The following is a 23,758-nucleotide window of genomic DNA, read 5'->3' on the forward strand; positions in this document are numbered from 1 at the left end:
CAAACTATGTGTGTGATTGAATTATGAACCAATGTGTATACTACAAGGGTGTGCTTTGAACTACGTATGCCACAAGAGTGTGCTTTGAACCGTATAGAACTATGAATTTATATGTGCTAGATGAACTTTACTACGAATTTATATGTGCCGGATGAACTTTACATGAGTGCTTTAAACTTATTCATGTTTGATGATCCTTGGCCGAATTAACTTACATATGCTTTGAACTTCTCTCTTTAAATTCAAAAAAAAACTAACCCACCAGGGAAAGACCTCCCCGAAGGTATTGTAATTAAGATAGAAGAAACCTTAATCATGGATCAAGAAAATACCCAAACCCCAGCTTGTGCCGGTGAGGGAATTTTTTAACACACCAGCCCCGTAAATTTCACTCCGACTAGGATTCGAACCCATATCTGCTGGGTGCTACTCGGAAGCTCTAACCGCTAAGCTAGAGGACCTTTAAATTCAAGTCGATGATACTCATCAAAGGTTTTACAATTGTGAAATGAAATTTGGAGAGAAAGGTTCCTGTCGCACCAAGTCTGGTCCCATGCAACCCCAACCCACTGCCCAAAGTGGTCCGGGTATGTGTAGTTGGTTCCAGTCATCACAAACATCACCTAGCAGACTGTTGTAACACGACAGAAGATAGAGCAGCAGAACAGCAGGGCATCAGGAAGACCAATGTTCCATCTGCATTGTCACAAGAACAAATTCTAGGCAACGATGTGATACTAACATATTTACATTCTTATGATACAAGTAGGCCTCATCATCTGAACATCATTTTCTTCTCCGTGCAAAGAAACAGCAGGAGATCAGAACTGGATAATTTAAGAAGCTTAGGAGATTTCAGTTTTCATTGTTCCAGAGGACGATGGTTCACCGCTGGAATCAGGTGAGGCAGCAGGCTGTTGAGGCTCCTTCTTCAAGGAAGTGGGCATTCCTGAAACTTCCTGAAGCAAAGATAGATCCAATGAATGTAAATTAGCATCGTATATGAGCCTTATGGACACAAAGCTTCAAGAAAAGAATTGCATCATAAATAGCTTAGAATTGCATCATAAAGTGAAAAGAATCACAGCATGGATCAAATCTTATTATTTATCCAAACAGATTGCAAAAGCATCACAAACTGTATATTGTATACCCCAGACATTGTGCTAAACCTGTTCAGTTTGGAACACCCAAACCATCATGCAGTTTATGAACTATCCAGTCACTGATGTGCAGACCCTAAATGCGCGCACTTCACCTTATACCCTATAAATTGTGGAACTTCCATATCAAATAGCATGCAAGCCAACACACAAATATGACACTAATACCACCCAGTTTTATTTGATTCCTCTCATTTGAGTTTATATGCACTAGACATTTAAGTTACTAGATACAGTGCCACAAGTGTGTTCTCAAGGAAGGATACTCTTTTGCGAACAAGGTCATCATTTCAGAGTTTTTCTGACAAAGTGGTGATAAAAGCATAAACCTCAAAATCCAGTCTCTTCTTTCTTATTATTTTTAAGACTCAACCTTAATATATGCTGAGGTATAACTGCACTTGAGTTTGAGAAAGTTAGATCAACAGACATATCAGTTAATTCTGTCTCAGGTCCGCATACATGAACCAACATAACCAATTGCCAAGAGTGCAAGGCATCTTACAAAAGGCAACCATTTGTGGATAATAGAACATAAAAGCCACTGATGTGATACTAACAATTCAAAGCAATTAGAAGAAATGTTTCATAGAGAAAATTGAATCAGGCAAGAACCTGGTCAATAATGTCAATGCATGGGTGTGGCAAATAGGAAAACAGAATAAATTATACCAAAAGTCAACGAACTTGTCATATAGGATCACATATGTCATGACTCATGAGACTCCTAAACCCCTCTTGATGTCACTTAAAACAAATATTAATAAGATGTTATCTGTAGATTTTTTTACCTCTCAACTTATTGGAGCCAGCTGATTTTGTGAAATTACTACTGGTTGCAACAAGTGAACATTCAAGAGTAGCTATTTCTTAGGATCAGAAGGAGATGGTGAGAATAATGGGACTAGTAAATAACAGTTCAAAGCCATAGCAAAAAAAAAAAATCATACGCTCATCTGATTCTTGTACAGATTTTTGTACAAATTATAGACCCATCACTGTGCAACCAAACAGTTCAGTGGGGAAGACAGCAAACCATGTTAAATAGACCTACTCTGGTGAAAAACATCTCAACTTTAGCATTTAGAAAAACTAAAGTGCACTGGCACCAGCAAATGTTAAACAGAAAATAAGATGGAAACTAACTAGAACAAAGCATTTATCTGCTCAGGGAGCAGTTCTTCAAAAAGAGAAAAAAAAATATGATCAATGCACAAAGATGGGTGAAATCACAAAGGTCAACCATGATAAAAAGATAGATGAACCCCATATAACAAATATACCTTCATAAGATGCAACCTGAGATCAGTAGGGCGAACGTCCTCACCAATGCAGACCATAACAAACTGTGAATAGTGGAAAAGAACATCTGCAGCAGCTTGCTTCTTTTGTTCAGTCTGCAACACATCACTGATTATAAGAGCACATACAATCACAATTCAGAGTAAATTTAGATCTATACAGATGTGACAAAAAATATACTGTTACTTTGTGGATGGGGTCGCATCCTCTACCCAACCCCGTAATTCTGCTGCCACATGATTCTACATCATGGTCTATTTCACACTGCTCTCAAGCAACTAGCTGTTCATAATTCTGTACACTCATTCTTTTGCAGACTATGATTCTATGAATCCTCCAAAAAAAAATGTGGTGACAATTGATAAGTTTTCCATTCTGCTAATCAGTGAAGTCATCTATCAATAATTCCACCTAGCTAGAAACCAAAAAAAAAGGAAGAACTCATCCAACAACAATAGTTAATCAACTTCTGCTCGACTGCCTAAGTAATTTACACTATAGTAGTGAAAATGTCATCTATTCATCCACTTACCAGCAATTAGTCAGTAAAGGCGTACCTCCACGCATTTCTAAATTAGTAAATGTGATCCTACAGAAAATAGAAAACAGAGCAACAGCTGTAACTCATTTCTTCCCTACCTCATAATCATCCTCGGAGGCCATGGAAGTGCTCCGCGCAGCCATTCTTAACTTATCCTCTCACTCTGCCAAGAGTATGAGATGTGAGCGGATTAGGCAAGGGCCGGCTTAACGTGTGGTGTGGGGATTCACCTGAACCCCACGAGTAAATTTTTTGCAAAATAAATAAACTGACAGAGAACCAATCCGCGGAAGAAAAAGAAAAGGTTAATTGGAGAGGACGGGAATGGATTTGAGGGCTCCCAGCAAAGAGAAGACCTTGTGGGAACCAAAGCTAGGGCAGGGGTTTCCTTACCAGCACTGCACGAGATTGGATCAACGCAGGCAGGGGTTGGATCCCTGCTCCACGCCCGTCCAGGTGGGGGCGCTGTGGCCGGCGAAGGCGCCGAAGAGAGGAAGAAAAGGAGGAGCAGCTGGTGGAAATACCGAAATAGCGCCTTGAATCGGATTGAGGCGCGGAAGGGCGGCGATGAGGTTGGGAAGCGGCGGCGGAGCAGGGCGAGGACGGCGCGGAGCCGTCGACACTCCAGGGGGAGGAAAATTCCGTAGGGACGGACCACAAATATCCTCCACCCGTCCTCGATTGGCGCCGCGTGTCCACGGAAGGGAATCGACGCTCACGGCTCGCTCGGCTCTGCGCTCTGAAGAGGGAGCACCCAGGATCCGCCTCCGCAGATAGGTCATAGGCAAGGTTTTTTTTTTACCGACCGGAACCGGTGCGAAACGGCAGTAATCGGTTAAATCGATCCGGAAACCACGATAACAGGTCCGCACCGGTTCCGGTACTTGCCGGTTTCGAATCAGCCTGAATTTAAATTTTAAATTTGAATTCAAAAAAATAAAAAAAAATACTTCAAGATGAGACGAATTTAATGGCGTCAAATTTTTTTAAATATTCGTTCATTTAGTATACTTTGCGGGTATTTGAATTTAAACAAAAAAGAAAAAAAATAGGCCAGAACCCTCACTCCCACGCCTCCCCCCTCTCGAACCCTCAGTCCCCTCCCTCTCTGCCGCCCCACGCCCCCGTCCGGCGCTCACCGCCGGCTAGCCGACTGAAGAGCGCGGTAAGCCGGGCGGTTGCTCCGGTTAGCCGGGGGACCCGCGGATCTACCGGCCCCCGAGCGGTCAGCGGCGTGCGCCACCGGTAAACCGCGCGCGCACCCGGTTTACTGGCCCTGAGCGGCGGTAAGCCGGCGCTGAGCGGCGGTAAGCCGCCCGAAGGTTTTTTTTCCTATGAGTTGATTTAGAATATTAGATGATTTGTTTTAGAATTTAGGTAAGATTTATGTGTATAACTTAGGTGTAGTTAGGATTTAGGTAAGATTTAGGTGTATGATTTAGGTGTGTGTATGACTTAGCCACTTAGATTTGATTTATGTGTATATTTGATTTACGTAGATTTTATTTATGTGATTGATATGTTTTTGTTGTCTATTTATGCAGATAGACAATGTCAGGCAGAGATAAAGATGTTGTATGGGAACATGGTGAAAATCTTTATCCTAGATGGCGATGCAACTATTGTAACACGCACAATGGAGGAGGTGGTGCAACTAGATTGAAACAACATTTGGCTGGGCGCGGGGCGAAGGTGGTCCATTGCAGGAATGTGCCACCAAATGTGCGGGAGTACTTTCAGCGTGACCTTGAGAGGGCTAGGAATGCAACTGCTGACCGGGCTCGAGAGAGGTTGAGACGGCAGAAGGCTGCAGCAGAGGAAAACAATCCCGGTGAAGAAGAAGATGAGGAGGCTCAGCTGCAGCGTGCCATGGACCTATCGAGAGCGGAAGCAGAGTACCGACGGGGGTGGAACAGAGAGGTGCATACGAGCATAGAGGGGGTAGTGGTTCGACGAGGGGGGATCCTATGCAGAGGATGTTTCGAAGGGCAGCTTCGCAGAGAGTGTCCTGCGGTGGAGGACTATAACTTGGCATCCGATGGAAGAAGAGGAATGACGCAACCAAGGATTGATACAGGCTCCTGGACGCAGAAGGGTATGAATGCAAAGGAAGCTATTGGTAAAGCTTGGTCAAAGTTGTTTCATATTGCGGGAGTACCTGGAAGACAGGCTGACAATCCATACTTTGTCAGCGCGGTCAGGGAGACACAGAAGTGGGGTAAGTTTTCTTTCATTCGTATGACACCTATGAGCTTACATTCCCGTATCTCATGATTTCCATATGGTTGCAGGTGAAGATATCGCATCACCCACTGGACGGGATATTGATGGCAAGTACTTTGATCAGAACAAGCAAGACTTGAAGACGAGGTACGAAAAGTTTCAGAAAGACTGGCCCTTATTTGGCGTCACGTTGATGTGTGATTTATGGACTGGGCCGACGAGGATGAGTGTCATCAACTTTTTGATATATTGCAATGGGGTTATGTGGTTTCACAAGTCTATTGATGCGAGTGGAAGAACTCAAGATGCCACATATTTGCTCAAGGTAGCCCCTAAACATGTTTCATTCGCTTTGAGTATGTTTTGAAACTTACTAAAGATTCTGCCTATTTTGACATGAGATTCGAAAGGCGGTGGACGAGATTGGACCGGAGAATGTCGTGCATATAGTCACCGATAACGGCTCGAACTACAAGAAAGCTTGCAAGGCACTAGGAGAGGTGTATGAACACATTCTTTGGACACCTTGTCTAGCACACACCGTCAATTTGATGTTGAAGGATATAACTCAAAGGCCTGAACATTCTGGTACGACCAAGCAATGCAAGCGAATTTCAAATTGGTTACACAATCATGGTAAGTTGAATACAATGATGAAGAACGCAATCAGTGGTGAGTTGGTCAAGTGGAATGCCACTCGATTTGTAACCAACTACATGTTCCTAGAGAGCATCTATCGGAAACGTGATCATTTCATGCAATGGATGGCATCTACTGAGTTTTTACAAAGCAAATGGGCAGATACCGAAGATGGTAGATTTACTCATTCCAGGTTTTCAAGTTTGGAGTGGTGGGACGGATTGATATATGTCATCGACACAGTTCAAGCAATATACAAGTTCCTTCGCTTCGCTGATCAGGACAAGCGGCCCAACATGTGCGAAGTCGTGATGGCCTACCAGAATACGAGACAGGAGCTGGAGTCTTTCTTTGGAAACAATGTTTCCACTCGGACTGAGTATCTTAAGGTTTCGGACAAAGGATGCGTGACGTGTTCATAGGCACGTATGTCGGTCCAGGTAAGACTGTACGAGTCATCTATTTTGAAGCTCTATTGACTTTATGCTTATTTGAAGTGATTTATATTTTGCAGCTGCTGTCCTAAATCCGATGTATTCATATACGATGGATCCAACTCAAGAAATGTTTCGTGGACTCAAGGATACATTTGAGCGCATGACGAATGTCTAGAGCGCTGTGCAGGCATTGCAGGAGTTTGAGGTGTTTCGGCAGAAGGTTGGCGAGTTTGGCAGTGAAATGGAAATGAGAATGGCGATGGACCCAAAGACATCCCCATGTAAGAGTTAGTCCGTAAGATATTATTGTTTTCTCTATTCGAATATATTGCTTACATACTTGGTTGCACATGCAGCGTCCTGGTGGATGATGTTCGGATCAAGCATTCCAAAGCTGCAATACCTTGACATGCGGCTTGTTTCACATTGTTGTTCATCCAGTGGATGAGAGCGGAACTTTAGTACTTTTGCCTTGCTGCATACAAAGGTTCGCAATCGGTTGTCGCACAAAAAACTTAACAAGCTGGTCTGTGTCAACTACAACCTTTGTCTGCAACTTGAGGAGGTCTCCGGCCCATCGATGCGTGAAGAATGTGATTTTATTGACCAGCTAGGCCATCTTTCATTCTATGATGAGAATTATCCGGTGCAGGAATGGATGGAATATGGTAGATCTAACCGGGCTCTAGTTCTGGACGAGGATGGTGATGACGGGGACGTCCCTCTCCTGTCCCATATTGTGAGGGATCAAATAAACCTCTCAGATCTACGTGAGGCTACGGGGGATGATTGCATCAGCGATTGGGCACGTAGATATGTGGGTGACACTGACCTAGGGAAGAGGAAGTTCCAGAAGGGGCCTACGAAGGATGACCCGAAGCGTAAAAAACAAAAAAGAAAAGCAGCAACAAAATCAGTGAACAGCGACACCTCCACTGATGATGGCGATGGTGAGCGTAGTCCACTGTATCAGGAGACTGGGGATAGCAGCTCGACTGATGATGGTAATGATAGTGACAGTGCTGATGCTGGTGGTCGTGGTGCTGGTGGTAGTGGTGGCTATGGTGCTGGTGGTAGTGGTGGTGGTCCCATTCGTTTCACAGGTATACATTGCACATACATATGCACACATGTTTCTGACTATGAGTACTAATTATGATATATGCTTAATTGCAGGGGAGACTCAGTTCACACATGCTACTCAGAACCCCGACCATGGAGCACCGGAATCTCAGAGGAGAACGGTTGGACCGACGGACTACGACACTCCACAGTATTCTTCTTCGTCCTACAGCGATACCTCGCACTCTTTTCACTATCCCATACCTGACATCAGCATGCAACCACCGACGAGATGGGTGTATGAATGGAAAGACCCCTATTTTTACACTATGTTAGTTCAGGAATGGGAGACAATATCGGCGTGGACAGGACAATCTTGGCAAGACTAGAAGGCTAAGCTGCTTAGAGTGCGAGGTTTGAATGTGATGTCCACCGCCGAATACCAAACGACGTCCCAAATGGGGGTCTTCCCATTCTTACGTTGAACTTTTATTAATGTGTATCAGTGACTACTGTAATTGTATGCGCGATTATGACTATGGTATTCGTATGCATGCTTATTACTATTGTATTTGTATGCATGATTATAAATTATTGCTTTGGTGCGGTATTTTACATTAATATGTGCATAGCTCATGCCAAAATTTTCATTTATTTCACACTGGGGAACCACTCTAAAACTGTCGGACCAGACCGGTTTAAGGACCAAACCGGTTGAAACCGGTTGAACTGACACTTTTGAATTTGAATCTGAATTTGACCGGTTTTTTCCGATAACCGGTCAAACCGGTCCAGTATACCGGAACCGGAGGCCGGCGGTTTCAGGCGACCGGTCGGTTAAAAAAACCTTGGTCGGAGGTCGATCTACGCTGGGGTAGGAATGAAAATAGTCGGAAAGTATCGTCGAGAGGTTTCACTATTTTCATTTAACATTTATTAGTATAGACGCACGTACGACATGCACGTGATTTAAAAAATCAATTAGATTTTAACTCATAAGTATATTGAATGAAGTATTAATTACATTAATATTGGAAATAAGTTCTAAAAATATATATATCATGTTAAGCGTGACTGATATCTTATAATATTTATTGGTTTGAAACCACAAGCACAAAACATAGAATTGTTTATTCCTTATATCTTTTCTGTGTGATGAGAAGGTCAATGGCTAGCACGTGGTTTGAATGAAACATTTGGAGTGCAGGTTGATTTCTTGTGGAAATTTCATCAAAATGAGATAATCTGTTCATCACAGCTTCTAGAATTTCTGGTGATTCATAAATAACTTTCAGACAATAATTGGAGCACCAAGTAAAATGAAGAAGTGATTATTAATTAAGAAAAAATTGAAGAGACGTTTATGCTGCAATTAGCTAGCTACGTACTTAGCTTGTTGTCGGGGACTATGAGCAATGTAATTTTACTATTTTCATCTTGCTGTTTCTTCTTTCTTCTACTTGTTGTTCACACCTTCCTCCACTCCACTCCACCTTCCTCCCTCTCGCGCTTCACGTCCCGCAGCGGCGCAATCGAACTCGTCGATGCTGCGAATCGTAGAACTCATCCAGTAATCAAGGTGGACGAGGCCGCAACGAGCGCACGGCCACAACAGCGAGTGCGCACGATTCCATCACTACAAGAAATCCTTTAATCTATGACGGATTGTACATGACAGTTTTAGAAAACGTCATAATCATTCTTAACCTGTGACGTTTGCAGGTTTTTCGTCATGGATCTGCATCATTGGATATTAGGCCCATATGGTAGTGACGTATTATCAAAAACATCATGAAATGGCCCAATACATAGTGATGTTTTCTAAATATCGACATGGATCAAGAACCGCCTAGTGACATTTTCTAAATAGTCATGGATCAAGAACCACCTAGTGACATTTTCTAAATATCGTCATGGACTGAGCTGCACGGCCCATCATTTTTTTGAGAGCCCATCTGTGCGGTCCATTTATCAGTTTTTTAAGGGGCCATCTCCACACAATGCGCGGCCCATGTTTCGTGACAGGAAGAAATCGCCAAAAAACTGGCTGCCGCTTGAGAATCGAACGCTGGCCGCCGGCTTTGGAGTCTCGTGACTTACCACCGAGCTATCGTTGTGTTCAAACATAGCTTTTTATTTATTTAACAGATAGTTGGCGTGGGAATTACCTGAAATTCAGATCATTGGAGTTTTTCAGATCAAACGCTACCTCTACCGGCGCCGCCACCACAGCCCACCACCACCGGCGCAGCCGCCGCCGTCGCCCACCGCCACCGGCGCCACTGCCACCATCGCCCACCACTACCATGGCCGCAAGTACTGCTGACCTCTACTACGCCTGCCACCGCTGACTAGCACCACGGCCGCCGCCGCCGCCCACCACCCTTGCCCCCTGTCATTACTTTCCCCTGGCCAAGCGAGACGGAGGCAGCCCTCTACAGTTTGTTGCTCTGAAGACAACGCCGGAGGCAGCCCTTCTTCCCCCACCGACTAGCAGGTATATCCCAGTGATTTACTTCTTGATTTTGTTAGATATAGCTTTTGAATTGGTGCAAACTTTTTTATTTGGATTTGTTTTTCTGCAATCCTTGACTAGATGGATCGAAGTTGGGTGTATGGCAGATTGCTTTCTCCTGAATATATTGATGGTGTCAACCAATTTATGAGATTTGTTCAAGGAAAATTTTCTGAGAATGCTGAAATTCTATGCCCATTTAGTAGATGCCTTAATCACAAGTACCTAAGGCAGCCTCTTGTGAAGCAGCACATGTTGAGGAATGGCATGGACAGTAGCTATACTCGGTGGATTCATCATGGAGAGAGCTTGCATGCAGATATCATTGAGCATCCTATTGATGAGCAAGATAATGGTGAGGGTTCCATACCTATGGAAGCCATGGCAGAGGATGACAACTATGGTGCTGACCATTTCCACGGGCTTCTAGGAGAACTACAAAGTGTGGTAGAAGCCAGGGCAGAAAACCAAGATAGTGATCCAAAACCTCTTGAAAAGAATTCATTTTTGGAAATAGCCATGAGAGAGGCAAAGCGACTGTTTTATCCTGGTTGTAGCAAATTTTCAAGGTTCTCCTTTGTGGTAAGGCTTCTTCATATGAAGTGTTTGTATAGGATCTGCAATTCAGCATTTACTGCAATATTGAAGCTATTGTCTGAAGCATTCCCAGAACACAATAGCTTTGCCCAAATCATATGCTGAAGCAAAGGGTATTCTAAAGGAATTAGGTCTTGGATATGACTCTATACATGTCTGCTTCAATAATTGTGTACTATTCAAAAAGAAGTATGGCAGTCTTGACAATTGCCCTGTTTGTGGTCTCTCAAGATGGAAAGACCCTGAGAAAAAGAAGATCCCGCAGAAAGTTTTGCGGCATTTTCCATTGGCACCTAGGCTGAAGAGGATGTTTGCGACGAAGGAACATCAGAAGAAGCACAGTGGCATTTGTTAAAGCGGCTGCCAAGTGAGAAGGAACTAAGGCACCCAGCTGATGGTGAAGCCTGGAAAAATTTTGACAAAGAATTTCCGAAATTTGCAGGAGATGCAAGATTAGACTAGGCCTTGCTACTGATGGGTTCAATCCTTTTTCAGAGAAAAACACAAAATACAGCATGTGGCCCGTGTTTGTTGTGCCATACAACCTTCCACCTTGGGCATGTATGGATGAGTCAAATTTCATGAAGGATTTTGATGTAGATGATTTACTTGAGCTTTGGAAAGGTGTGGATGCTTATGATGCTAGAACTGACAAAAGTTTTAAACTTCGTGCTGCTGTTTTGTGGTGCATCCATGATTACCTAGCTTTGAGCACTCTTTCGGGCGTACAACAAAAGGCTATTTTGCATGTATTCACTGTGACAAGGACCCTCTATCATATGGCCTGAGGAGCGAAATTGGCTATTTTGGGCACTACCGCTTCCTTCCAAAGGGTCATCGTTTGCTTAGAAACAATGAGTTTATCGGCCTATATGAAAGCAATGATCCACCTGGTAAATTCTCTGAAGAAGAGATGATGGCTGAATTGGAGAAAGTGAAAGATGTTAGACCTGGGAATCCAGAAGGAAGTGGGAAAAGGAAGCATTCCAGCATGGAAAGGGGTCGTGTGCCAATTTGGAGCCGAATGATGAGTTTGTGGAAGTTGTCATATTGGCATAAATTGAAGCTAAGGCACAATCTCGATGTCATGCACATTGAGAAAAATATATTGGAAAACCTAATTTGGACAATTCTCAAAATAGCTGGGAAGACAAAGGACACATTGAAAGCTAGGCTTGATCTGGTAGATTTGGGAATTAAAAAGGAGCGGCATATTAGAGAGCATGGAGATTCATATGAGATGCCTAATGCTAGATATACCTTATCCAACAAACAAAAGATGGCCTTCTGTGATTTTTTAAGACAAGTGAAGTTTCCATATGCCTTTGCTTCAAACATCACAAGATGTGTAAATGCTGAGGGGACTAGTGTTCAAGGGCTAAAAACACACGATTGTCACATTTTTTTGCAAAGAATCCTACTAGTTGCGATGAGAGGATTTTTGGAACATGATATTTATGAAGCAATAGCTGAGTTGGGGAAACTTTGTTAGGGTTTAACTTCTTGTTTGCTGCTAATGTAACATAAATCCTGATTACTTCTCTTCTTTTTGCATTTAAGGAAATGAGTCGCAGACAAGAAACTGACATGCCTACAAGTGCTCTAAGGTTTAAAGGTCATCATAAAAGAGTTTTTGCAGTAGAGTCTACTACAGTGACAAGGTCAAAAAGAGCCAATGCGCAGCGGCATCCTTCACTGACAAGAAGTGACATTGATGCGCCACCCCCATCCCATCCTAATATGAGCAAATCTACGGAAGGTTAGTTCTACTACAATGTTCACTACTGTAATTCTATTAGTTTGATTACATGATGAACGAACTCTTGCTGCAATTTTTTTAGATGTTGTCCCCATCCAACCTTCTATTCCTCCGCCCGATGGACCCAACCCAATGGCCAATGAAGGTGATGCTTTGTTACCGTGATAATGCTTTTCATTGCATGATGAATGCATTCTTACTAGCTGTTTTTCCTAGATGGTTTGGACCAGCATGATGAAAACCCACTCATGGGTCACGACGATGGAGCTGATGGCAGTACACATCCTGTTGAACAGAACCAGACAAATGAAGGGGATAGTCTGTTCATCGATTGGCCATATTTCAGATTGGTTACATGTTTGCTTTACTTCACTAATTGTGTTTTGAATGTACTTTTAAAACTTGGAGGAGTGGAGCGCCGGGAATGGGAGCGGGGACCTATCATGGGACATGGTCTGCAAAAATTTACCCGAGCTCGGCGTGGGAAGCTGCCACTTGTCATCAATGAAGGAAGAAAAAAACCTTTTGTACCTTTTATTGCTGCCAAGTTTGCAACTGAATGCAACATTACAGTAAGGAACCACATACCCGTGCTCAAGCATTGGAAAGAGTACAAGAAACGTCCTGCTTTGGTGACTCAGTTTATGGGGTGGATCCAAGTAAGCACATGCTGCCAATCATTCCCCCCACTATTTTGTGAACTTGTGTTTTAGAATGTTTCTGGGGGTTGGGTTGCTGCTGATAGGATATTGCTTGCTGCAGCAACTGCTTGCTGCACAGCTGCAGCCCAAGGACTTGCAGCAAGCAGCAGCAAACATATATATATATATATATATATATATATATATATATATATATATATATATATATATATATATATATATATATATATATATATATATATATATATATATATATATATATATATATATATATATATATATATATAAAACTGGTCTATTCAGCACCCCGGGTGGGCGGAGCGCCACCCCTACTCCGGCGAGCTGAATTTACGGTGCCACACTATGCGGGTAGTAAAAAAGCGAGCATGCTAGTGCTTTAATGCATATTTGACTAGAGATTTAATGGCTTGTTCGCGGCCGGAATTAATGCTTGCATGCGCACCACGGCTAGTGAGGCTGTGCGAATGGGCTTTAAAATTGTCCGGCGAGATTTGTGCAGGGAGCAATGTACGCATGGATTTGGGCCCTTGACAATATTTTAAAAGTAATTTTCCAATACATAGAAAGTTAATTTCACAAGAAGTAATTAAGTAAATATTTGTTGCGTGTCGTAATGTGCAGTTGACCACCCATTAGCATGAAATTTTGTATGAGTAGAGTTTCTTTTACTGGAGCGTGACATGAAGTTATTTTTGCAAATAACAGGAGTATTTTTCAATTGACAATAGGAGTATTTCTTTCAAAATGTAACAAGTATTTTCCCAATTGACAAAGAGTGTATGCCTTTTTGATTTAAGCGCTCCAGCGACGCTTGCAGCCAGAGGTCCAGCAAGCCTCCGCGACCGTAAAATCCATTATTTTTGTGCGGCAGCCGTAAAAATTGACAGCAGCTAGCTCTTGGAGCTCTAGTGAGATCATGTGACCGTAATTTGTCACGAAATCCATCATACAAAATCCCAAAATGAGTTTGTAATATTCAGCGCGTACTACCGTTTTTAGCGGAGCTCCGACAAGCCCTCTAGATGACTTTTTTACTATTGTTCATTGCGAGTAGTAAAAATTGTGCAGCATTTTAGTTATGATTCCGGTTTATTACTCATTTGAATGCTAGGTTGTCAATGCCTTCAACGACGCGGTCACCTGACCATTGGGCCGGCATGATAATCTCCCCAAGGATTTAAGACTGATTAAACCTTAATGGTGCATGCATGATTTTTTTTTCATGCGGCGAGTGAGTTCTCCATGAAGGTTCATTCCAGTTGATGAAGGGATTTCAGGTGCAGTTAAGACTTGCTTGCGCACGGGTGCAGTTATTTTTTACCCCAATGGCCAATTTCTCCACCAAAATGACATGGAGTAATTTGCAAAAGTTAGTCATGGGAATAAAGGAGTGAATTTGCCCAGGTTAATTATTCATACAAAAAAGTAGTTAGACATAACCTGACTCAATTTTATTTACCAAAGTTTTCTTTTGAAACAAATTATTTTGTAAAGTGAATGGACTACATAGCCAAAGGAGAGGAGTAATTAGTCGTCGGAATAAGAATTAGTTTGTAAGCGAAGGATGTGATACAAAGAGTACTTACTCCTTTTCACCTAAGGGAGTAATTATAAATGTACTGATAAGTAATATTTATACAATCAACTAATAATTACTCCTAGATATCTTCATATACACAGATGAACAAAATTTGACTACACTCATTCTAAGAATAAAAGAAAGCGAATAAACATCCATGCATGTATCTGTCCCTGCATCCTTCTAGCTTGCAGCTTCTCCAACAAAAGGTATACAAGGTTATCTGCACAACATTAGAAACAAAGAGGTCAAGCTGCTTTTGCTATGAAGATACTTTGGCCAACAGAAAATATTAGCAATTGACATACTAATAAAGTTGTAAATTACTCCTAAGCGATACTTATGTCTTGCGATTTCCATATTAGTTTCGATTGACTCCAATAAGCAACTAGAAATTAGTTGCGTGGTAAGCATGACCTAATGGTTGCATGATTCGCAAGTTATGAAGTACTATAGAGAACAAAAATACTACTCTATATTATAAAAAGATACTACTCAAAATTATGAAAGTACATCTCTAAATTGTGGAAAATACTACTTCAGTAAGAAAAAAATACTACTCACATTTATAAAAAACAATATACTACTCAAAAGTGTGAAAATACTACTTGAATAAGAACCAAATTCTACTCTGAATTATAAAAAATACTACTCTAGCATGCATTTGCCTTGCAACGTGGAAACACAATGATATTTTTTGATGCTATGAAAATTTCTACTACAGTATTGCTTGTACTACTACTATTTTGGATATTGCCCCAATTGATTTAACCATTGGCAAAAAATTACTGCTACAATATTTATCATTCATTTATAGAACAATACTACTCAAAAGTGTGAAAATACTACTCAGTTGCCCTCTGCTCGAACACACAGGAGCAGTAGAACTTCATGCATGTGGGGTGTACAGCAGCAGATGAACTACCAATTGAAAGCATTTGAGGGCGCATACGAACTAACCTGCTACCGTCACTGATGGGCGCTCCGTGTTGCTACCAAATTGGTGGACGTCGGTGGTGAGATTGGTGCCCGCCTTGAAGAGAGGTTCGGACCTCGATGCGGCTTGCATCTAGGAGGCAACGATTCAATGAAATTAGGAGCAGGATGATGAAATGTGGTAGCCTGACTTACCTACTGTATCCACAAAATGTGGCTTCGTCGGCTGATGACTGTCGCCTGCCGGATTCGTGAAAGCTGATGAAACCTACTGTATCCACAAGGTGATGGATGGTGGTGGTGAAAGCTGGTTGATTACCCTTTGTTTATATACCTTGCACCATTGGCATTTTATGGTCCCGCTGAAATTTTTATGGTTGCTATTATAATCTATGCATTATTGCTTAGCAGTTTTGACTGTGGAGGAGGGTATTAAGATAAACAAAATTAATAATGGCTAATTAATGGCCACCAATTATAGAGCAAAATGACCATAATAGATACGGCAATAATGCATGTTTTATGTGCCACCAATAAATAGCAATCAATGGCCAGTAAAAGGTTGTTTTTAGACTGTAAAAGCTTTGGTTTGCATGCGTTGCTTTTAATTGCGTTGAATGTGGTGCGTGTTGGTGGAGTAGTAAATATTCAACACCCTACGAGTAGAATAGACTATATATATATAGTCTATTCCACACACGGGTGTTGAATACTATTCAACACTCCAGAGGCGCCGGGCGCACTCCGGCGAGTAAAATCACATTGCGCTAATTACTGCCACCACCACCGATTCCATATATATTAATCAATGCCATTGAAAAGATACACCCCTTAATAATCCGAAATAAATTTCACAGTCTTGGAAGCAGTTTTTTACGGTGCCATAACACTGTTCCAATACACTAGCTTTTTTACTCCCGATCTAATTTTCACGCAAGCAACGGAAAGTGCGCACCCCATTATCTACAGTATACTACATTTTTAATACTAGTAAAACAAATTAATGATAGCGGATTGAGCCACTCCATAGCACCATCTTCGGGAGTTAAAGCCAATACATTATCCTGCCATTAATACGCTGCCAATCCCACTAACGCATCTACGTGATTTTTTGCTTTGCAATCACCGCATTCACTTTCACGCATTGATACTGCCGAACGACGTATCGATGCCTTCTTAAATGCCCCTACTACGCACTCGAGTAAATTTCACCAGCGGTCTCTGAACTTGTCCCGAGTTCTCATCCCGGTCCCGGTACTCTCAAAATGCACGTCTAGGTCCCTAAACTTGTCCCGAGTTCTCATCCCGGTCCATAAACTTGCTAATCTGTTTCATATAGGTCAAAACCTCCATAACATGCGCTCCGAACAGTACGATTAAGTGAACTGATAGGTGGGGCTCATATGCCAGTCACACCTCTCCCTTCTCCCTCTCTTGCTCCCAACGTCGCCGCCCATGGCCATGGCCATCTTCAACCTTGAGAATGGGGAAGGGGGCAGGCTCGGGCGAGGGCGTCGCCGGCTCGCCGGCCGGGGCGGCGCTGTGCGGGCCCGCGGGCGCTGGACCGGGACCAGGACCGGAGCGGGGCTCGCCCGCCAGGGCGCGCCGGCGGTGGTGGCCATGGAGGGCGCCGCCCTCGGGGTGGCACGACATCCACAGGGAACGGGGTAGCCGAGGGTCGCGTGGGACGACGGCCTTGACGGCAGCGCGGCTGGGTAGGGAGGGCGTGGGGCCGGTGGAGGGGCGGCGGGGATGCAGGGTCCACCGTCGGCGTGGCCAAGCGGCGGTTGGGGCATGAACGAGGACCGGGGCGGCGCGGAGCTGAGGTCCATCGTGGCAGCGCAGGCGCACGGGTGGCGACGGACGCTAGGGGTGGGGTCCGGCGGCGCCCATACAGAGGGAGGAGGGAGAAGGGAGAGGTGTGACTACCATATGGGCCCCACCTAATCAGTTCACTTAATCGTACTGTTTGGTGCGCATGTTATAGAGATTTGGACCTATATGAAACAGATTAGCAAATTCATGGACCGGGATGAGAACTCGGGACAAGTTCAGGGACCTAGACGTGCATTTTGAGAGTACCGGGACCGGGATGAGAACTCGGGATAAGTTCAGGGACCTAGACGTGCATTTTGAGAGTACCGGGACCGGGATGAGAACTCGGGACAAGTTCAGTGACCGGTTGTGAAATTTACTCTACGCACTCCGTCTCCTCAGGCCTAATGGGACGCCCACACGAAGACAGCTTCGCCCGCAAGCAGCGGTTACGCACTGCTGCATCCTCCGGTCGATCCACACCAGTGGCGGCATCAAGAGCCTCCTACGCGAATCAGGTACCAACACCACGGTTCATCTTTGAAATTTTATAAATTAAATTCGCGTCTCGTCAGATTTTGATCACTCCAGTCCCGTGCGTCAGGAATCAATGAAGCAGGATGCATCACATCATCAACGTACGCCGGGTTTTGCCAGACATGATGTCGCCACCGCACCGGCTCCAGAGGACGCCGACGTTCAAGTGACACCTCCGGCAACACTAACCGCCGCTGAAATGGCCACCCCGGAGGAGGGGCAGACATACACACACGTAAGCTTCACGTACCCAATTGTCTCGTAATCCATACCTGCGCCGTGACTTACAATTTTTATTATAGTACAATGTCCAGCGATTTTTTACTGCTCCAAACACCTAATTCCATCAAATATTCCTTTTATTAAATCACGCACCAATTTTTTTCAATCACTCGGCAAGAAACATTTTATTTACGGCATCTCCAACACATCACTACTCGAAGCACCAGCATTAGGCATGGAAAATTACCACAACCATAGAGTAAAAATACTAGCATTACCCAGCGAGCAATAATGTAGACATTATTTGTCAGATGCCACTTATATTATTTATTCCTCACGTCATTTTTACTGCAATATTAAAATGCCATGAATGACGTACATCTGCACCACCCACCAACATCTTACGGCACTACTTTTTGTGAACTTAAAACAAACTCACGCTATCAGCAATAAAGATCAATAATTACAAACGTTACCCATTTTGAATTTACCATCAGCAATAAGAACTTTTTTGATAAATCATTTTACTTCTTTCCATGAATTCCTTCAATCATTTTGGATGGCCCGTTTCTTACGCATACGGTTAAATAATTTAATCATTTACTGCACAACCCTTTTTCCTCGAATTCGTAGGACAATATACTACACCCGTTACCACAAAATACTGCACAACCCTTTTTACTCGAATTCGTATGACATTATACTACACCCGTTACAACAAAATACTGCACATCCCTTTTTACTCGAATTCGTATGACAAAATACTACACTCGTTAACACAAAATACTGCACAACCCTTTGTACTCGAGATTCGTATGACATTATACTACACCCGTTACAACAAAATACTGCACATCCTTTTTTACTCGAATTCGTATGACAAAATACTACACCCATTAACACAAAATACTGCACATCCCTTTTTACTCGAATTCGTATGACAATATACTACAACAAAATACGTCTCAAACTTTAATGTAATCACACTTTTTTTAATCCTGCCCTCCATCACTAGTGCAATAACCACCAGTTACTCCCTACCGTGTCAGCGAGTTCCGAATTCTGTACTTAGTCTGACCATAGTGCATTTCATTACAACATTGTCGCATTTTAACCTACACAATTTATTGCCAAACAACCTAGTTTTTCACTCCCTCCGTTCCAAATTATAAGTCATTCCAAGAATCTTGGAGAGTCAAACCATCTCAAAGTTTGATCAAAATTATAGAGAGAAATATAAAGATTTATGACATCAAATAGGTGCAGTATAAAAATATAGCTAACAAAGAATATAATGATACTTAATTGATATCATAAATATTATTATCTTGTCATATAAATTTGGTTAAACTTGAAAAACTTTGACTCTCCAAGATTCTTGGAATGACTTATAATTTGGAACAGAGGGAGTACCTATTCTGTATGTGTTCCCCAGCTACTGACTACCCAGTCCGCTTCACTTTTATTCGCAGGGGCCAAACGTGCCGGAGGAGCTGGTCCCAAAGGTTGGCATGTTTTTTGACTCTGAGGAGGAGGCTTACGAGCTTTTCAGGAAATACGCAGAGAAGGCTGGATTCCCAATCAAGTGGGATGGGGCAAAAGGCACTGTGCGTGACATATCCTGTTCAATGTCAGGTCATTGGCCCTACTTCAAGCCTGGCCAGCAACGAGTCCGTAACAAGTTTAGCAAGAAGACTGGGTGCAAGGTTCACATGAAGCTTAAGGACGTTGAAACAGATGGTGAGGAGTACTCTGGAAAGGTTATGATCGAGCAAGTATGCACGGAACATAACCACCCGCTCGCAAAAAAACACCGAGGGTGGTAAAGCAGATGCGCCGCCACAAAAAACAAAGATAAGGAAGTATTGGAATACGTTGACCATCTCCATGATAGCAATGTGCCATCCCAGTGTGTTCGAACCATCATCTCCGATATGTACGGCGGAGAACCACATTGTGTTTTACGGCTAACTGCAATCGCTTCATGCAAGTATTATCTTCCTTTCACTGTGCTAGGACCATCGAATCACTACTCTTTACTTCCGTGCGCTCTAATTTATACTCCAGTGGTATACGTGCAAGGCAGCCCATAATACACACATGTCTCCAACAAAAGAGTACCTGTAACCTAGGTTTTTTACTTTCGCATCTTCAAGTTTATACTCCATCAGCACAATTACATCATATTCAGAAAGCAATTAATCGCTCATAGAGCCCTTTTTCCTGCGTCGTTCAAGGGGCTCTCAAATCACACATGAAAGGGAAAACAGTAATTTTATACCCTTCATTTTGCGTGCATGCAAGATTGTGTCCCATAAACACGCTTCCTCGGTTCATCCCCTCTCAAAGGCTGCTGGTCGTAGTATTTACTCCAACAGTGCAACTCCCACCTGACCCCCTTTCTTTCGATTTTCTGGCCCATGATTGCAGGCAAGGTTAGATACAGATGCACCCACACAACCTACAAAACTCAGACATAACTTTTTACTTTCGCAGAGAATTGTTTATATCAAACACTACTTTTTACTTTTACACAATCTAATTTATACTACAGAGTCACGCCGGCAAGGTAGCCCATAAGACACAGACGACTCGAACAACAATTTTTTGGATGCCATGACCTGCACGTAACTGTAACCTAGATTTTTACTTTCGCAGAATCTAGTTTATACTCACTCTTCAAATCTACTTAAAATTCGAAAAGTAATGAAGTGCTGATATTCGTTGGTCAACCAATGCTCAAAAAATATGCAGAAAATTGAAACTGTAATAAATACTCCATTCCCACGTCAAACCATGCGAATTTGACCGGACCCACCGCAATCTACATTAAATGCAAACTCAATACTACATTTTACTCCCGTCTTAACAAAGCACCGTAAATACCTCTTGCCAGAGGAGGGGCGGCACTCCGCCGTGGGTGTTGAATAATAAAACGGACGAACCACTTATTTTTACTTCCATGCATGCCACTTTATACACCACCCGCCCATTTTCGTGCATCCCTGAAATTGCTGATTTGATCATATTTGAACGATCCCTGCATGGCGCCATTTTTAATGTTAATTCAATGCTTTATTGATGTGCGAGAAAGTCAGTCATGCATTAATACAGTCAATAATTGCGCCAAAACAGTCTTCATGGCCAATTATGCATTGAAAGCACACAGTCTAAGGATTTTATTGCCCTCCATTGTTGCACCATAATATTTCCTCGCCGGAGAGCTAGTGGTGCTCCGCCGTGGATGTTGAATAATATTCAACAACCGGGGTGCTAAATAGACCGGTCATATATATACACACACACACACACACACATATATATATATATATATATATATATATATATATATATATATACACACATGTTTTTCGATCTGAATAGGCAAAGTTTGAAGCCGACATAAGTGATCCATCAGTTAAAAAAGGTTGTCTTGTGATGATGAAGTCGGCTGTTCGCCAACAACGACACAGACTGAAGAAGAAATACTTTGATCCTTTTCCATTGCATTTGGTTAGGAAGACTTCTCCTGTGAAATGTATGGATAATCAACAGTGGGTTGATCTTGTGGAAACATGGATGGATCCCAGAAAAATGGTTAGTTTCTTCTTCACAACCAAACTCTTGTCTTGTATATGCCACTCTTGCACATGCCTTAATTACATGTAAATTGTATTTGATGCAGGAGACATGTGAAAAGAACAAGGAGAATAGAGAATTGGTGAAGTACCATCAAACAACCGGCTCTTGTAGCTACATGGTCGTCATTGATAATCTTGTAAGTAAACCATGGTTCAGTTGTTCATGCATTGTTTGGTCAAATTAAAGCTACTATGAATTCTTGTGACCAGACAAGTAAGCTTGATGTATACAAATGTATTTCAGGGTGACCAGTTTGAAGAAGATCAGGAAGAACCTAATGCATTTGATTTGTTCAAGCTGTGCCACTACAGCAAAAAGAAGGGTACACTCCTAATGTGCAGATGGCAATTGTAAGACTCCTCTCAAATGATGGTGTTTCAAATGTTTATTTTAGGTTATATCTCATGATTGCAAACTTTGTTTGCTCCTTATTTGGTAGAATCAAATGGAGAATAGTCTGTCGACACCTGCAGCAGAAGATGAACAACCCAAGTCCACGACTCAGGTGGTAGCTGATGTGCTTGCTGAGAAAACCAAGAAGAACCAGTTTCTTCAGAATGTGGGGATGCAGGATGCGCGACCAAGATCAAGTGTTCGAACAGAACTGGAAGCGGAGAGGATGACAAGTTCTGAGCTTCTATCCATTGTCCAGACCTAATGTGGACAAATTGATGAACTGTCAAGGAAGTTCAAGGAATCAGAGGAGGCAAGGATTAGGAATCGTAAGGAGATGAACAGGAAGCAAGCTGAGATGAATGCAAAGCTTGAGCGTTTGCTAAGTCAGAGTCTACCAGGTTAAGGTACATGGTATGTTGAACCTATCCTTTTGCATGATATGCTGCTGCTGCGGGTGCTGCAACTTCATTCTTTTTCAGTTTATTAGCATCTGTGCAATGTTTAAGTCAGTTAGCATCTGGGCAGTGTCACCTCTTAAATGAAATGACATGTTTGCTGTCAACTACTATAGACTGAACTGCAACCTGTCTTCTTTGTCAAAATGTTAATCTTCCAACCTGAAATTCTTACTGATAATTGTTTGGTGATTTGTTTGTTTTCAGGTTGAGGAAAATGCGAACATAGGCTTTGGAAGATGTTTTGGTCACTCACTACAGCAGAGAAAGTTTTCGTCAATTATCTCTTTTTCTTCACTTCATGCAAACCTTAGCAGAGGACCTTTTGGTCAATAATAGCTCCTTGTGGTCAATCAGAGCTCTTTTTGTTAAACTGATGTTTTACTGCTGTTCTGTGATATTATAATTCTGTTTTGTGATGAAATCATCAATGAATATACTGTTTTGTGATGAAATCATCAATGAATGTTATAATTCTGTTATGTGTGTTGTTGGGCTGAAATGATATGGCAATGTTCTGTTTTGTGATGAAATCATCAATGTTGTTGGGTTCTGCTGAAATGATGTGGCCTGGTTGAATTTTGGACTGAAATAGTATTATTGGTTGAGCAGAAATGTAATGCTGGTCTGCTTTGCATCATGAGCTAGATTGAAATGGCAGTCTGTTTATAAAATTTCACCGAGCTCAAAAGAACGGCCCAATTTAAGGCCTGCTTATGAAATTAGCCCAACACTCTTGATGCTGACATCATCCGCCATGTCATCTGATAAAAAAATAAAAATAAAAAACAATAGCCACGTCAAAAACCACGTCATCCACCATGTTAGCATCCATGTCACTTGGCTATACAATCTATGACAGTTTCTATGACGTTTATTTTCATCACAAATATTGGGCTCTGGGCTTGAGTCCACGGCCTCTGGGCTTGAGTCTATGGGCTCAACACTAATCTATGACGGTTATGGAACGTCATGGATGGTGGTCGTCTGTGACGTTTTCATCAAAATGTCACTGGGTTAAAAGGTGACGCGTAATAGATGACGTTAAAAAAACTGTCATAGATGATCTGTGACGTTTTTTCTATGATCTGTGACGTTTTTTCCCGTCATGTATTAAAGGATTTCTTATAGTGCATGCTTCGCAATCTTCATGAACTAGTAGATGACAGCGACCACATATGAATGCGCTCGGCGGCAAGGAGTCCGGCACCGTCGTCTCTGCGCCTGGCGGCAAGGAGTCCGGCACCACCGTCGT

The 23,758-nt window shown here is 42.5% G+C and overlaps 2 protein-coding genes and 1 long non-coding RNA gene across 3 annotated transcripts; 1 reads left to right on the forward strand and 2 right to left on the reverse strand.

Moving 5' to 3' along the window:
• Positions 1–467: 467 nt before the first annotated feature.
• Positions 468–3,711, reverse strand: LOC120699052. The gene is made up of 4 exons (XM_039982920.1): positions 3,400–3,711; positions 3,105–3,169; positions 2,447–2,560; positions 468–959 (listed from the first exon to the last, which is right to left on the reverse strand). Exons 2-4 carry the CDS (start codon positions 3,147–3,149, stop codon positions 846–848), a joined length of 273 nt encoding a protein of 90 aa, XP_039838854.1. The 5' UTR covers positions 3,150–3,169; positions 3,400–3,711; the 3' UTR covers positions 468–845.
• Positions 3,712–12,055: 8,344 nt separating this feature from the next.
• Positions 12,056–22,479, forward strand: LOC120699053. The gene is made up of 5 exons (XM_039982922.1): positions 12,056–12,238; positions 12,321–12,383; positions 12,455–12,897; positions 21,395–21,607; positions 21,696–22,479. Exons 1-5 carry the CDS (start codon positions 12,067–12,069, stop codon positions 21,834–21,836), a joined length of 1,032 nt encoding a protein of 343 aa, XP_039838856.1. The 5' UTR covers positions 12,056–12,066; the 3' UTR covers positions 21,837–22,479.
• On the reverse strand, positions 14,545–15,718 carry LOC120699054. The gene is made up of 2 exons (XR_005685178.1): positions 15,461–15,718; positions 14,545–14,723 (listed from the first exon to the last, which is right to left on the reverse strand). It is a non-coding gene; the product is annotated as an uncharacterized LOC120699054 (long non-coding RNA).
• Positions 22,480–23,758: the final 1,279 nt, after the last annotated feature.

The sequence above is a fragment of the Panicum virgatum genome, chromosome 3K (genome assembly GCF_016808335.1).
Source record: "Panicum virgatum strain AP13 chromosome 3K, P.virgatum_v5, whole genome shotgun sequence".
Classification (NCBI taxonomy): domain Eukaryota; kingdom Viridiplantae; phylum Streptophyta; class Magnoliopsida; order Poales; family Poaceae; genus Panicum; species Panicum virgatum.